Source organism: Callorhinchus milii, unplaced genomic scaffold (genome assembly GCF_018977255.1).
Source record: "Callorhinchus milii isolate IMCB2004 unplaced genomic scaffold, IMCB_Cmil_1.0 Scaffold31, whole genome shotgun sequence".
NCBI lineage: Eukaryota > Metazoa > Chordata > Chondrichthyes > Chimaeriformes > Callorhinchidae > Callorhinchus > Callorhinchus milii.
In genome coordinates this window covers 575,809-592,986 of record NW_024704772.1, presented here as the reverse complement: position 1 = coordinate 592,986, position 17,178 = coordinate 575,809, and the positions used below count along the sequence as shown (strand labels likewise).

At 42.4% G+C, this 17,178-nt stretch overlaps 1 protein-coding gene across 4 annotated transcripts; it reads left to right on the top strand.

Moving 5' to 3' along the window:
• The first annotated feature begins 864 nt into the window (after positions 1 to 864).
• Positions 865 to 16,954, top strand: LOC103190145 (inositol 1,4,5-triphosphate receptor associated 2-like). 4 transcript variants are annotated; one of them, XM_042345152.1, is made up of 25 exons: positions 865 to 930; positions 2,251 to 2,587; positions 2,936 to 3,052; positions 3,451 to 3,631; positions 3,957 to 4,018; positions 4,406 to 4,472; positions 4,786 to 4,944; positions 5,486 to 5,603; positions 6,070 to 6,120; positions 6,445 to 6,522; positions 7,180 to 7,236; positions 7,705 to 7,764; positions 8,371 to 8,435; positions 9,315 to 9,414; positions 9,976 to 10,122; positions 10,404 to 10,499; positions 11,247 to 11,410; positions 11,879 to 12,215; positions 12,412 to 12,565; positions 12,932 to 12,993; positions 13,890 to 14,046; positions 14,449 to 14,519; positions 14,851 to 14,909; positions 15,294 to 15,383; positions 15,923 to 16,954. In XM_042345152.1, exons 2-25 carry the CDS (start codon positions 2,365 to 2,367, stop codon positions 16,167 to 16,169), a joined length of 2,922 nt encoding a protein of 973 aa, XP_042201086.1. In that variant the 5' UTR covers positions 865 to 930; positions 2,251 to 2,364; the 3' UTR covers positions 16,170 to 16,954. The 4 variants fall into 4 exon arrangements, with proteins under 4 accessions (XP_042201086.1, XP_042201087.1, XP_042201084.1 ...); XM_042345153.1 differs by having other exon boundaries at positions 12,409 to 12,565; positions 14,854 to 14,909; XM_042345150.1 differs by having other exon boundaries at positions 12,409 to 12,565.
• The last annotated feature ends 224 nt before the right edge of the window (positions 16,955 to 17,178 follow it).

Genomic DNA, 17,178 nt, shown 5'->3' with positions numbered 1-17,178 from the left:
CCAACCGGTGAGCGGGAACCCGGTTGTTAAGTCGCTCGGCGGGCGGATCGCTTTACCCCCCCAACTCCTGGCGGCAATTGGCCGCCATGTTTCCCCCCCCCCCGCAAATTACAGTCACTAACACCTCGCAGTATTGTTCCGTGAAGCGCTCTGAGGCGCCTCAACGACGCGATAAGGCGCTATATCAAATGCAAGGATTATTATAGTAATCTCTCCCCCCACATCCCCTTCACCGCCCCCCCCCACCACCAAGGGTTGGGAGAGGGTGTGTGTGTGTGGGGGGGGGGGGGAGGGGTCGTCCTCTGGACCCGCAAAGCGTTGTATAAATAAACGTTACGACGTGTGGCGGTGTTCGTCCCCCTCCACCCGCCGCCAGTCACGGAGCCGGACTTTACACCGCGGGCGAAGAAGCGACGGTACACTTACCTCAAGCGGAAAAGCCACCACTTTTGACGACTTGGCGGCCTCCTCCGGTGGGCGTGAGGGAGGAGACGGGGCTGCGCCTCCCACCGACCTCTCCTCCTATTGGTCTAAACCAGGCCACGCGGGCTCGGCCCTCAGCTCCCATTGGTCGGCGCTGCCGTCACTCAATGCACCTCCCACCCACCCACCCACCCGTTTCCGGTTGGCGCCATTTTCCTGTTCCGGCCTCATCCGGTGGGCGCGAGGGAGGGGGCGGGGGTGGGGCTGCGCCTGCGCCTCCCACCGATCTCTCTTCCTATTGGTCTAAACCACGCCACGCGGGCTCGGCTCTCAGCTCCCATTGGTCGGCGCTGCCGTCACTCAACGCACCGCCCACCCACCCGCCCGCCCGTTTCCGGTTGGCGCCATTTTCCTGCTCCGGCCGCCCGCCCGCCAGCCGCCGGCACTGACGCCCTTGAGGCGCGGCGGTGGTCGTCGTCGTTCGCGTGGCCCTGAGGCGGCGGTGAGGTGGGTGACGAGGCGGCGCTTTTTTTTTCTCGTCAATAGCGGAGTTTCTATTATTATTATTATTGTTGTTGTTGTAGATACCGAGAGTCGCGCGCATTCGGGCCTCTCCCCCCCCCCCCCCCCCTCCCCACGGGCCCCGTCGGTCGACGTCTGAGGCGGGGGATGGAGGTGGCGGTCTGCGGGGGCGGGAGGCGCGGGGGCTGCGGTGAGGAGGGAACCACCAGGGTTTGAGGGCGTGTGTGTTGGGGTGAGGGAGGGTTTGTGTGTTGGGGTGTGAGGGTGTGTGTGTGTGTGTGTGAGGGGGTGTTGTGTGTTTGGGGTGTGTGTGTGTGAGGGAGGGTGTGTGTTTGGGGTGTGTGTGTGTGAGGGAGGGTGGGGGTAGATGGGCAGTTATATATATATGTGTGTGTGTGTGTCCAGGTGGTGCTTATGTTGGGTGTGAGGGTGGGGGGGGTTTCTACGTTTTGTTTAAAAACATAATGGGACGGTTTAAAGGGTAAAGCCATTGAGCGTTCTTTTTTGTGGGTGGGGGTGATCCGTGTGGGTAGCGTGTGTGTGTGTGTGCGCCCTTGGGGTGCGCGTGTTGCATTCGCCACATTTGGGGTGGACGTGTGCAGTTGGAGCGCACAGTTGGGGCGGGTGGCGATGGGGCTGGGTGGTGGTGGTGGTGGTGGTGGAGGGGGGGACCATCTAACCCACCTTTGCGCTTTTTCCTGGGCGACTCACGATTCCGGTGTCAGTTTGGAACCTATTGCGGAGTTAGGCCTCAGGAAGAAGGAAAAAATGCGCAAAAAAAAAAAGGGCCAGGAATACTGCACATCGTGTATACGATGGCCGTGCGCTTATTACACTGTCGTGCGCGAGCGAGTGTTTGTTCCCGGCAGCACGCGTTTAACGGGCAAGCAGCCACTCGCAGTCTCGAAATCAGCCGCAGAACAATAATAATAATAATAATCCTTGCATTTGATATAGCGCTTTTCACGTCGGGAGGACGTCCCAAAGCGCTTCACAGAACACACTGTAAAGTGAATTGACTGTATATTTGTGGGCGAATGCGGCAGCCAATTGCGCACAGCAATATCCCACAAACAGTCCTAGATTGAAAATGACCAATTTATTATTGTTTTTGGTTTTGGAGGGATTATTATTAGGCTCTGTGTGGAGTAAGGAAACTTGCCCAAGGTTTCGCCCTCTGCCTGGAATTGAACTCAGGTCTCTCACTTGCAAAGCGAGTGCTCTAACCACTGTAGGAAAGGACGTTGGTGGTAGTCGGCTTTTAAGCGTCTCACCCCGTGTTCCCTTTGTTCATTTGCATTTTAGTTTATTGCAAATCGGTTTTGCATACAGCTGCCTCTCACACCGGAGCGAGTTGAGTGGATGACTTCCGGCAAGCACCAACGACGTTGAGCTGGACGTTAACGTCTTGGCTCGGTGATGGATTCGGGAAATGGGAGGAACGATACAATTCTGTGTCATCTTACAAAGAGTTACTCCGTAGAGAGCTTTTTCCAGGCCAGGTTGGCATGTGAGTCGAATGGATTACATGCGAAATGGCGCTACAGTGTGGATAGCGTGATGCATAACAAGGAACGGTGCTCAACCTTACTTTATGTGCCAGAAAAGAGGATTTCATCATTCCCATCTATTGCACCACATGGTACGCTTTCCCAAGCAAATGGTTATTTTTATACGTTGTGAAGGAGAGATGTGAAGTATAATGATTTAATAATTATAATCTTTGCATTTGGTATAGCGCCTTCCATTTTGGGAGGACGTTTCAAAGCTCTTTACAATGAAGTATAATGACTGGGTATTTGTAGGTAAACGCGGCAGTATTTGTGACACACAATATGTTTATATCACCAACAGAACACCAACTTTTAATTGGACGAGATAGTTACGGAGCTCAGGGATGCTACTTTATGTAGTGGATAACTTTGGTGAACACTTGGCAATGTGTGCTTAAGTGTGGCTGTAATTGAAGATATTTTCCATGTCATTTCAGAATTGATGTCTACGGTTTTAACAAAAGACACAGTTGAGAACTCCAGTGAGATAAGTAGCTGTACGGAGGAGGATGTGTTGAATTGCACATTTGAAGCCTGTGATACAGAAGGCAAAGGTAACATCTTACATTGTGTTACTGTATAGAGCAGTGTATATGCCATAAATCAAGAAATATTCAATCAAGAAAAAAATGAAAGCACACTACAGATCGAACATGGACCTACCTCAACTCAAACCAGTGTTCAGGGGGCCTCTTGATGGCCTTGTGGCTCCTGCACTACATGTTGGTCATCACGGGTATAGGGGATAGTGCATTGTTCTACTGTATTGAGTGTATGGGAAAGCTGCTCCTCTACAAGGTTTGTTTACTAGTTAATGGCCTAACTCAGATAAACCAACATCTGTTGAATATGTTGCTAGCCAATATGAATACACTAAGTAAATTGTTATTCAGAATATCATTTGTAATTGAAAAGCGCCCTTTTTAGCCCTTAATTGAGTTCCTCTGTGTAGGAAAAGTATCCGTATCTCGAATTATTGAATATTTGGAAGATGTAACAAGTCAAAGCTGTGAGAAGGGACAACTGAAGTTATTGCACAACATGCTGGATCCTGGAGAAAGAGGCATTGCTGTGGATCTGGAAACCTTCCACACCATAATGAAGACATGGATAGCTGATTGCAGACAGGAGGGGTAAAAAACCTCGTAATTAAACGGTCTGTTTGCAGGACATTGTGAAGTAGCAATATATATGATTATTAAAACAGTGTTTAAAAGTTTAATTAATCCACTTATTTGCACTGGTACTGAAAACTGCCAATGCAACTAATCCATCTGAGTTGAAAGGGATAACAGGAATTAAATATGGCTGGAAACCTTCCCCTTTGTGATAAGAACTCCAGTTCAGTCTGTGAGGAGGAGAAAAACAAGCAAACATGGGGGATGCACTAAAGTGAAAATAGCAATCCTGCTCTGTTTCAAATGTTGCAGGGGACTAATGACTTTTTTTAAAATACAGACTTTCAAGTGAGCAGAACGAAGATTTCGTGTGCATAGAAAACATTTGCATTTTGCAATCAGGTTGGTACACATGTCAGTCTATTGGGTGGACATTGGGAGTGTAACTATGGCTCATATTTTCTGTTCATGGGTTGGTTTCCTCTGGGGAATAACCTTGATATTCTGTCCAGAACAGGAAAAAATTACCTGTGTGCATTGGTGAATTTAAAATTGAATTAAAAAATTATTAGAAAGCAAAACTAATAGAGCTGAGAGTAATCTTGAAACTCTGTTTACAATGGAAAACAAGAAAATGAGCAAAATTTACCCCACCAAGTAATCTCTGGGACCCTGAGACAGTGGAGTCTTCACTATCATGTAATAGTATTCAAAGTTTGTTCCTAATTTTCTTTCATATTATGTTCGCGGTTCATTGGCTTTTCTTAACAAAACATGTTGTTTTGATAGATAAGAGATCTGTCACAACTCCAGGGCAGCTGGAGGGATATGGAGGCGACATAAACAGGGGCAACCTGTAAGTATCTTTTAGCTATTTCAAGGGTTGAATTAAGACTGAGGCCAGTAGGTTTGGCAATATAAGAGTGACAGTGGTTGAAAGATTAGACCACACTAAGCAGTAAATCTATTTAATAACACCAATGTTTCACTTTCTACGGTACTTGGCAGGAATATATTTTTGGGAGGCAATTTATTCCTAAATGACTGTTGGTATATGCTTTTTGTGAGTGTATAAGGTAATCGTTCTGTCTGAGCATTTGTAATCTTGCCCGAGAAACCTGTGATTGTTTCTCTTAATTTTTCTTTCTCTTCTGCCCCACCACCTCAAGAGAGATCACAGAACTGATCAATAATATTGAGTGCCTAGAGTATACTAACAGAAAGCTGCTGGATCAGAGTGCAAAACTACAAAGAACGGTTGAGGGGTTTGAGGAAGCGAATACACGGCTAACTGAGGAAATCTTTGACTTGAAAAGCAAACTCAAAAGGTAACATGAAAGAGAATTGCTATAAAAGGTTTTGATCCTTGCAGGACGGAAAGGTTCCTTGGTCTATATCCAGGGTGTTCAGATAAAAGTCTGTGATTGTAGCAATTCTGGGTGCCTCGAGAGGTTTCTCTCATTGCCGATTCCTATTGTTTTAGGATTCATACAATTACCAGATTGTTAAAATGTCTGACAGTCTCATGGTTCAGTGCTGTAATGCCTCAGTTGACAAGCTGCCCCGTAATAATAATAATCCTTGCATTTGATATAAGAACACATAGCGTCTAATCACGTCTTTGAGACGTCTCAAAGCGCTTGAATTGACTCTATTTTGTGGGTGAAACATGCTATTTCAGCACCTTGGGACGTCCTCTCGACGTGAAAAGCGCTTTACAAATGTAATCTTTTTGTTGTATAAAGGTTTGACAAATGTTGATCCCTGGGTTATGTTGATTTAGCTGATCTTAATAGGAACAGCAGTAGGAAGGTGACACTTTTCCTGAGATGATCTTTGTGAAACACTGATGCCTGTTACTCTCTGCAGCTCTCAGCAGGCTTTGCTACATGCTAAATTACTGGAGGATGAACTGGAAGATCTAAAGACTATCGTGAAGAATCTCGAAGATCAAAATTATAATTTGCAGGCACAAAACCGCCAATTGGTACGTCCATAAGAAAACAATTAGGTGTAAGGTTAATCGTTTATGCGAACACTGACTCAACATTCTGATTTAACACTGCTGTAGTCCTGTCAGGAGCTATTGAGTCCTTGGGCTTTCCGAGACTATTCCATCGGTTGTAATTTTGCTTCATGAGATGAACAGCACAGAGATCGAAAACTGGCCCATCCATTCTGTCAACTACTCACAGAAAGGCCTTCAAACCAAAGTTGTAGAGTTCATTCACTCTTTACATTCTGGACCTTCTGGTCCAAACTTAATGTTGTTAATCTATTTTGTGTTTCAAAGGAATACATTGAGATAGTTAGGGAGATTGAAGGACAATAAGCAGTTTTGTTTTTTTAGCCTCCAATTCCTCCCCTTTCACCTCATAATATTACAACTTAAAGAAATCTAATAGAAAAACATATTTTTGACATCCTAAAGTTTTATTGTGTTTTCTTAAAAGGAAAAGGAGCATCAGAACCTGGCCATGGGGATTCACGAGCTTCAGGAAGAGGTGATTGTAAAAGGGATTAAGGGATATGGGGATAAGGCAGGGTTATGTTATTAGCTGGAATTAGATTAGAAGATCAGCCATGATTGAATGGCGGGGCAGTCTCGAAGGGCTGAATGGCCTACTCCTGCTCCTACATGTTATGTTATGATTTATCACTCCCTTGGAGTGAGTTTTTTTTAAAATGCATTCCTTAATCTAAACTAGTTTCCTTTGGGAGTGGATGGGTGGGGGGTGGTAGAGAGATTTAAAAATGGAACACAGCAATATCCTACAGAATGTACCATTAGATATCACCCAATAGTGAAAGTATACTATCTAATGTAGAATGGAAAGCTGGCAGCAGAGAAGGACCATGTGAACTGGAGAACTGAAGAACTCGTGTCAGAGAAGGCAGAGTTGAAGGTACGTTAGCAAAGTGCTTGAGCAACTTACACAAAATTGCTTGTCTCTGTGCTTTATTACTGTTCCCAGAGAAATTGCTGTGAAGTGTTCTGTCTCTTCCAGGTTTGATGTATTGTGACAAGGTTGTTCTAAGGTTAACCATCAAAGGATGATCCTCCTTTCAGTCTTTTCACTCTGTTCCCTCTGCCGAAACTAGAAGCAAAGGCATTAAAGAAAATTTCACATCCGTATTACTGGAACTTTTTAGTATTGAGGTTAGAATTAGTCATGTTTAAAACTGTTGTGAACTCCATTATATTAATTTATCATAGTGCATAGGTTCAGGATGTGACAATGGTAAACTGTTAATGTCCTGAGGGTAAATGCACTTTAGCTCTTTAAGGTTTCCTGTTATAAAAATAAATTCTCGTCTCCAGATGCTTTTGGTGAAGTATAATAATAATCATTACATTTGATATAGCACCTTATCATGTCATTGAGACGTCTCAAAGCGCTTCACAGGATACCCTATAAAGTGGTTTTGACTGTGTGTTTTGTGGGTGAATCGTGGCAACCAGTTTGCGCACAGCAGTGTCCCACAACAACTATGAAGTGCGTGACCAATTTTATTTGGTGTTCTATTTTATTAGTGTCAAAAATGCTAATTCTGTTTTATAGAATCAGATGTATGAAATCAAGAGGCTTGTCTCCACTAAAGATGTGTTATTGACTGAGGTATGTATGAACAACACAAGTTTTGACTGACAAGTATGTTTGTAATTACACTGAATCTGCCAATTACTTTGTGCAGTTTCCTAATATTTTGGCATTAACTGGGTGAAAGAACATCAATATGAAGGAAATTAATGCAGTCTTTTCAAAGGTTGTAACCCTGACGGACGTGACTTTGTGGCTAATTTGTGCTGCTTTTATCAAGATTTGGGTGAGTTATTATTAAGATGGAGCTCAAAGAAAGAACTTTGCAGAATAGGACATTAACTAAGAATTTGAGTGAATGGTGAGATGTTCTTAGACAGGAAAGCACAGAGCACGGAGATGATTTATATTGCAGATTAGAGAAATTAGTTGGTGTTATTTGTGATACTCGGGAACTCACTTAAATCAACGTAATTGCTAATCCGTTATAAACCTCCCAGTGTTTATGCCTTTGAGCTTCTGAGTCATGTGCCTTTTGTGTTGCAGAAGACAAGTCAGGCAGAGGAATTGAAATTGACTGTAGATGAATACTGTAATATCATTAAGGTAAAATGACAACCAGAGACAACTTTCTTTCTAAAGGAAACAAGGGGCGCCATATACATTAGAACAAAGATTAAAAGATTGTGTCATCTCACGCACTAAAAATGGCTTGACCTCTGTGTGTGTGTATGTGTGTGTCATCAGAGACATGCTGTGACGGCTTGAAGTCTGGCAATTTTTTTTAGAATGTGAAGGTCTTGTGTATGTGTAGTGAGTGAGGACTTGTGATCGTGCCTCATTGTAGCACTGGTTGGAATTCTATGGCCCTCAACTACCACACTCACAGAGCCACTACTATAATTAGCACATGCAGAGCTGAATGAACAACAACAAAAATTAACTTTGAGAGAACTGTTAGGCTTTAATAAATAGGGGAGATTAATTCAAAGTGGAGACGAAATTTGTGAAAACTTTTATCTAAAGCTGGAATTCATTCAAACTTTGTAGATTTGGGTAAAGTGAATGCTGGAAAAGTAATCTTAGTGGGGTTCTGAACTAGGCCTTTTTGTGATAATATCAGGAGTAACTGAAGATTAACTTGTCCACTTCTTTCCAACTCTCTCTCCCCCGCCCCCTCTCCTTCCTCCTTTTCCCTCTCCCCAATCGTAGGGACTGAAAGAAGAAATAAGCAGATTACAGTGTCATCCCCCACTACTGTGTGAAGATGTATCTGTGTAAGTCGTAAATTATAATAAGCAGGAATGGAAATTTCCACCAGATGGGGCTTTGGCGCTTACATAGATCTGTTAGGAGCTGGGAGTGGGTGGAATTATAAAACCATGCATTCTATATCCAGGTTAATGGGAAAGTGTATGTGTGTGTATATTGTGATGCTGTAGTTTCTAGCAGTAGAAATTACTATGATATTTGTGAACGTTTAGAGCAGAGTGTAGTTACAGAAATTATGAATTACATCAAAGATAGCAACCTGAGTTTCTGCTTCTGATCACCATCCAGTGGTTTGTGTTTGCTAGTTAGAAACCCCGGTTTGAAAACAAACACTTTAGGATGCAGGATTATGCCCAAATACCCACGCTCACACTAGGTTTATGTATGAAGAGAGAATATGTCTGTAAAAAGAAAGGTCAGATTTTTATTGCCATATAAATTTGGGCTTGCTATCCCAACCAAACTCCACTGCTCTTAAATAGGATACTGGAACAAAAGTGGGAATCTCAGTGTGGGGCAACCCATGGATCCTAGCCATAATCCTTACGTTCCCATGATTGGCTTTGTGAGCTAGGCGGTCTGCTTTTTGTCTGTTGTAAGCAAACATCTGAGTCAGGAAACACTCAGCAATTCAGACTGGATTGTGTGTGGTTACTATTCTGACTGACGTCAGCAAGTCTGCCCTGCCCTCTATAAAGTAATGGCACAGATTAAACATTGGCAATATAAATGTCAAGTGTAAAATGCTGCTTATTCCAACTGGCAGTGGGTATGACATAGATTGCTCAAGTTAATTGTGTACCATTGCTCAAATCTCACAGTAACTCATTTAATGATGCTGTAAATCTGTTTATATTTTCCCCCCCCCTCCTGTTTTCTGGCAGAGGCTGTGGCCCCCAGCGTGTAGAGTCAGAGAACTCCTCTGTTCCTATTAGAGCCCCACAACAACACTCGTTGCAACTAGAAATAGAGCAGGTTCAGCAGGTAGGATTCATCTTGGCCGTTAAGGACATTTAGCAGGATAAGCTGTGTTCCAACCATCTTTCCCAGTTGACAATAGTTGAATGAGTAAAACTGAAGAATGATGTAACTGTTTGAAGACTTACTGCTAATATTACATGCTACATTTTGGAGTCATGTAGCGTAGTGGTTAGAGCACTCGTGATTAAGAGGACCTGGGTTCGATTGCTGTGCAGGGCAAAACATTGTGCAAGTTTCCGTACTCTACACGTCTGTTTACCTAACAGTAAGTAGGAACCCCGATGTTAGTCGATTGGCGAATAATAATAATTTGGCAACGGCTGTTTGTGGGATACTGCTACGCCCAATAGGCTGCCGCGTTTCACCCACAAAATATACAATCAATTCACTTTAGCGCCCTGGGACCCTGCCCTGCATGAGAGGCGCTATATAACTGCAAGCTTGGTGTACAGTATATTCTGTGAAGCGCTTTGAGATGTCTAGAAGACATGATAAGCCACTCTATCAAATGAAAGGATTATTATTACACCACAACAGCAGTGATATTTCTCTTTCCCTTGGCAGAAGACCAGCTTGGCTGTGGATAACCTACCCACACCGCTATGTGGTATGATGCCACTCAGTGACTCAGCTCAACAAATCGAAGACCTTCTAGGTCACATGTGCTCTCAGCTAAATTGGATGGATTTTCAGACAATCACCCAGGAACTAGTAAGTTAGTTAAAAGAAAATGGTCACATTTCAGACCTCATGGTTGACATTATTTACAGGAGGCTGCTTACATTTGCGTAGATGTTAAACTTTGCAAAGAAATGAAGCATTTTGATTTTTCCCAATTATTAGAGGTCTTTCATTCCTTTTGATTTATTTACATCATTTGAGTTTGCACATGCAGGTGCTGGTTCTAATTTAATGCTTTAGTGACAGCAAGCATTTCCGTCTCACCGTGTGTGAAGGAGAATGATCTCATGTTGTGTTTCTATTGATTCCAGGCACGCAAGTTTAAGCAGGAGATGGAAGCTTTGATGATTCGCATCAAGCAATTTGCTGACGTCTCTAGCGCCAGAGAGATGACCAGAACACCTGAGGCAGGTTTCCATGGCAAAGGGAGCACTAACATCAGTTGTTAACTAGGTTTAGAAATGCGATGAATGCTTTGTTATCTGACTTGTTTCCCTCTCAGATCCACAGCATAATCTTGCTCTGGTCTATTTCATAAGCCTGCACTTTGGTACTTATGAATTAAGAATATTAGAGTCTAATTTAGGTTATTTCTTAATGGCATTTCTTAATATTCCTTAATCCCTAATCCTGTTATAAATCCTAGCCACCTGCATGAACTCTGTTCTGGAAGAATGATGTTCCCATGGATCGGTTTCCGCCTGGAGCCCCCCTTTACACAACCTCAAATCAGACCCCCATTGTCAGCAAATAAACAACTCATTGGGAACCAGCTGAATGCTGGAACAGCAATGTCTCCCAAAACTAACTTCTCAGTTTGACCTATTTACATACAGCTGTGCATTACTCAAGCAAAATGCATGCTTAGAGGAAATTATAGTATTGACCACAAATCAATGTGGTTTGAAGATCCCCTGGACCCTTCCTCTGAAGATCCCTGTGTGTGTCTGAGTAGATCCGGTTGCTTTAGTCAGGGAAACTGTTTGCTTCTGACTCTTAGGGAGCTGATTGTTCTGCCTTCCAATCCTGGGAAAGCTTGGAACCAGGAATAACAATTGGGTATTAAAGCTGACAAACTGATGTATCTATTTTAGAATTGCTAAAGTTGTTTTGCTTCCTGATTATCAACAGAAACCTTTTTCTGTTACAAGCAGGTACTACAAAAAGAATTTGAAGAGGAGATAAAAATATTTCTGCAGAAAATCAGCTGCTTGTTTCACACTAAGATCATCTGGGACATGTACAAAAGTAAATTAGCTGCAGAGTTGAGGGCAATTGCACAGGACTGCCATCATACAGAACGACATCCACACTTCAGGTACCTATCTGGGTTAGCCTAAGGTGCAGCAATTATGGATGTATTATATTTAATTTGTAGGAAAGTCAGGCACTTGTATTTTATTTTCATTTCACATTTTTCTCTAATACTCCAGATTTCACTGTTTTGTAGTTTCACTTATAAGTACATTGTGCTATAAAACAACAACTTGCATTTGTACAGGGCCCTTTACGTGGGCAGTGTCCCAGAGCGCTTGTGTCCTCTTCCATTTGACCACCTTCTGTGAGAAGTTGTTGTCCCTTGTGTAAATGAAGAGTAGGACACAGTTTTGTGCCTAAGAGCAGAGATAAATCTTGTTGAGTATGGCAATGTGGTGCCTGGTGAGGTCTGGTCTCTTCACCTCAGGAATGAAGGGCGAGGCAGGCTGCACTTCTCTCACAAAGCTGGTGAGGATATAACAGGATGTAAACTGTTTTTTCTTTTTTGGATGCATTTCTTGGCTTTCAGAAATGGTTTGGAGGAGGTTCTAGGTCAGGTTGAACACCCATTGCCTGAGGAGCGAGGCAGTCCTGTGCCCTATCTCAGAAAATTGAAATGGAATGGCAGGTCTGTCACTGAGGAAGAGTCCAGTGAAGAGTTGAGCGCTGCTGGAAGACTATTTAGAGAGACGCAGCTTCCGAGAGCGGCAAGCCAGGGAAGTCCGAATAGTCAGAGAATTACGGAGGCCAGAGTTGACAGGCGGGAAAGAGAAACTGCCAGAGTGATCATGGAGACTCGGAGCTGTGTGCAGCAAACTATTTCAATAACTACTGTGGCAGAGCAAGCAACTCAAACAGAACTGCAGGTAATATTCATATGATGGGTTGCTTGATATGCAGTTCCTCATGAATCAGAAAACTGTCTAGATTTGCTGGGTTAATATCTAGACTACTGAATGGGAATGGTTGTCTCAAGCCTGGTCTGTTAGCATGTGCTACCTCTGCTGTTTGGTGCTAAGCGCTACCAGTCCTGTTACACTGACCGTTACCTTTCCCCAGCAGCAGCTCAGGTTTGACGTACCATCAGAGCATTGCCCTTTTTGTCTTGGGGAAACGACACTGAAGGAGAACAGAGCAAGATGTTCCCTCGGCTCGGTGGCAGTACAGCTTCAGAAAGCATGGCACGGTTTGAGTCGCAGCCTTTGTCAGCAACAAAGTACGTGACTGGACTTTGGGAATAGAATAATGATGCTATCTATAGCTTATGCTTATGTAGAGAGAGTGTAGTGGATACCTAGGCACTATTAATATTGAACTCATTAAGTTCCGACTGAAGCACTGTAAAACATTGGAACCCTTTATCACGCGAGTGTTTCTGTGTGCAAAATGTTTCACAACGCAGTGTATTCTCACCTTGCATTTGCCCTACACCTTACATTATAAGGTAATTTAAGCCTCTGATCTCTTGAATGATGCATTTTGAAAAAATATAATATACACATTTTGCCCAATTTTAGTTATTCCCATTGATGTGTTTTGGCAGTGCTTTTACTTCAGATGCAATTTTTTTCCTATTGATCAGGAAGTCTTGAGCGACTGTATAAGGAGCTGGTTTCGGAAGAAGACATGTATTGGGGCTACAGTGTAAGTAAAATATAGTCCGTAGTAAGTGCCTAGAGCCCTATTATACTGGTAGTGCTTAAATAATCTGTGGTTCCAGATTCTATAGAATTCTGACAGTAACTTGCATATTTAGATTGATCTAGTGGCTAATCAATTGTATAAAATTAATGCAATCCCACTTTTTTAAATGAAGGTTTATTGCAAAAGTGTGATTGAATGGAAAACCGTTAAATAACTTTGCTTGAGGTGGATAGATATTTGTTAGATCAGGGTATCCAGAGATATGGGGCAAAGGTGGGTAATTGGAGTTGAGGGACAGATCAACCATCTTATTGCAGAACAGGCTCAAGGAGCTGAATAGCCTACTCCTGTTCCTATGTTGTTAAATGTTGTCTGGCTGCTCTGCTTAATATCCAGTGTTTTGGAATATTTTAACTCTGCCAGATTTTAAAATGGTCTCATTTTAAACCATAGTGAGTTAACACAAAGTGCAGTCAACTGTAACAGCAGATTATTCCTCCCCCTTAGAGAAAGATGTCAATATGTCTCATTTGTAGTTCAGCCTTGATTAATACAAGTGAGTGAGAGACCTGAGTTCAATTTCAGGCAGAGGGCCAAACCTTGGGCAAGTTTCCTTACTCCACACACCTAATAATAATCCCTCCAAAAACAATAATAAATTGGTCATTTTCAATCTACGACTGTTTGTGGGACATTGCTGTGCGCAATTGGCTGCCGCGTTCGCCCACAAATATGCAGTCAATTCACTTTACAGTGTTTTCTGTGAAGCGCTTTGGGACGTCCTCCCGACGTGAAAAGCGCTATATCAAATGCAAGGATTATTATTATTAATACTGTATTGAGTTCCAGTAACAACGCACACAGCCTGAGTTGAGTGTGTTTTCTTCACATTATAGGAGAATTTCGCTGTCAAGAGAAATACGATGATGGAATACATCAGCAATACCAAATACATCCATGAGAGAGAATTTGAGGAACTTGAGAGTATTTTGATAATCATCCAACATTGCAATAAATGGATGAACGAAATCCCTCCCAACTGTGGAAATGCTGGTAACTCTTCAATAACACAGGACTTGACGGACTTGTACAGATATTGTCATTGTACAAATGTGACTCAAAAACCGTAAGCCTAGCTTTGTATGGGTAACAAAGTCACTTGCTTAGTGGTAACAGCAGATAATTAGATTGTGCCTAGTTGCATGTTCTTGGCTGTGGAGCCTGTTATTATCAAACCAAATTGCACATCGAGTGGTAGGCTGATGTAGTTGTGTTCCCCTAGAACTGTTGGTTATACTATAATTGTAATATACTGTAATGTTGGTTGGTAGAATAAGCTTTCCAAAATCATGCAGTATTGTACAGTTTATCACTTTCCTGTACCTAGCTCAAGGACTTACTCTTTATGCATGAACCACAAGCTTTTTTTTAAAACCAGATCTTGTTGTTTTTCAGCACGTGCACTAGTACCCTACTATGAAAAGTCATCTATTTCTCATTTTGAAGGCACTGGAGACAACATAAAGGTGAGACGCCGGCAGTGAACAAAGGGAATGTTTCTGCACGTGCACTCGGAAAGGATTTCAAGCCTATCTTGTGATTCAGATCACAAGAGAGGTTCAGAGGAGTTTGACTCTTTGGCTCATTTGATTAGAATAACCAGCTTCTTATTTGTGTCTATCCAGAACAAGTACCGTTCCAGTTCTGTCCTGATGACAATGTTTTATCATGTCTTCTGAACCCTGTGCGATTTCACTCAAAAGTTGTCCAGAATCCTATTTGTAGTTCACACACAACTGTCCAGGATTGCCTGTGTGTTCCCTTGACTGATGACGTCTAAATCTTGTTTCATTTCAGCAGTATGTGGGATGGAATGTTGTGCAGCCACAATCAGCAGGGCCGGGAACAGCGGAGGAGTAAGTGTTTGAATAGATTTACTTATCAGTTTACGCAGCCATTGGATGTACAGCAAACCCTAACCCTACTCCAAAATTACCCCGAAGTGTGGTGGAGGGAACCTTTGTAAATGGGCAGATAATTGTGAAGGAGTTGAAAGAATGAGGTAAGTGTGTACTGTTGCATTACCCATTTGTGGGTTCACTGGTAAAAAGCACATTTATCTGTTTAGGTTAACATGCTATTGCATCTTTTGCTGCAGAGATTACTTTTATAATGCTGACCGCCATATTACAGCTCTTGTTAGAATAATGTATGCCTCCGGTGGTTCAGAACCAATTCAACCTGTGTGGGATGATCCGAATTATACCTAATTTAAATTTATTTCCCCCCCATTTCAACAGGGTGCAGATGAAACACCCCCAACTGTCTGGTCTTCATCATGTCCCACGGAAAAGGACAGTTAGGGTGGGACACATACCCCAGACCCAAGGGTAATTATTATTACTACAGTATTTGGGTTCTTCTGTTCACCTATAAAAACATGCAGTCCCTACACTTTACAGTAAATCCTGGGAGTGCTTTGAGTCATCTTCCCCATGTGAAAAAGCGCTGTGTAAAATGCAAGGCTTGTTGCTATGTATTAGTGAATAATCTGCAGTGAATTACTGAACTGTGGGCAGTGTACATGATAAGTGTTGCACTGCATTTGTTATTTGATCTGAGGAATAGGCCAGTGACAGTCTTTGAATCTTCAGAGTTATTATCTTGCCCATGCATAGCAAAACTATTGTTATAATTAGAGCTTAAGATAGATGTTTTTATGTTTCACCCACAAAATAGTCATTTCACTTTACAATATATTCTGTGAAGCGCTTTGAGACGTCTCAACGACGTGATACGGTGTTGTATTAAAATGCAAGGATTATTATTATACAATATATAATTATATAATATATATGCTCTATGCTAGAGTGTAGTCCTAAAATGTTGTTTAAAATGGTCATCTCATTTATTCTTTTTTACTTTGTAGGTTTGAAGACGTATCCGAGCTGCTGGCTGGGTTTTATTCTCAGGCCGTTAACAATGCACGTCTCATCTGCTTTATGGTGGTTCTAACCTTGATATTTGTGACGTTTATCAACTTGCTCTCCTTTATCCCCATGTGCTGCCAGAAGCACTTCTTCCCAACGTTTGCTGATGGCAATGTCTGGTCAATCTTAAAGGCGATTCTCTGCCCTCAGATTAGGTTGAGACATGGAGCTCCTCCACCTGTTTAAACCAGGGTTGTTATGGTTCCTTTATTTATTTATATATATAATATATATAATTTTTTTAATTTCATTTATTTTCACGCTTTCCCGTTTGGACTATGTCGTTCAGCAACGCTCAGAGAGGCAGAACTGGAGATTGGTGATCGGCTCTTCAGAATGCTAGACTCTCGAGCCTTTTGGACATCCCCTTCAGTGAATAACCAAATCTCTAGCGTATCATTTACCTGCATTATCGGTTTATATTCTGCTTGGTGCTGAAACCCAGGAATAGAATTCTATTCAAATTCTATCTCTCACCATGTACCCTATTTACATACACATTGCATAAGACTCTTAAAAATATTTTTTTCTCCCCTGTTTCTTAGGCAAAACCCAACGAGATTAATAGAACAGTTGCTGGCACTGAACCATTTACATGTGTCCATAGTTTGTTCTTGAGGCAGATCCATGCTTGTTTATTTGTGTATCCGTTTGTCAATCTGCAGACCTGGCTTTGACATATCAATCTAGGCTGCAATGTAGTCTGTTTCTGTACAAAGTAAACCTGAGTTCACCCAGTGAGCTATCAGGAAAGTTACCATTTAGATTTTGACGTCTTGTTTGATGGGTGGTGTCTTTTCATTGTTCCAGCCCAAATTCACAGACGGATTATCAGTGTGTTTGTGCAGGTGTTTGTATAGAGTAGATAGGGAAACGTTTAGCGATCTAGAGAACCCATTTGTTTTATTCAAAGTTTTAATTGCACAATCTGGTCGGTTTTCTGATTGACATTAAAGCTAACAGTTTAAGCAGGCAGAGAAGCTACTTACTTTTTTTTAAAAGTTGTCTGGTTCAAGAGGAGGCGAACCAAACTGATTCGGCTTTGCAGAAGAGCAAAGATTCTGTGTCCTAAGTGTCTTGCTGTGTCAGTTGGACACGTTTTTTATGTGGAACGGATTCGATGGGAACAAATGTTTTTTTTATTTTCAGGACAGTGTGGGTCAATGATTCAAAACCACGGCACTGGCTTATTAGG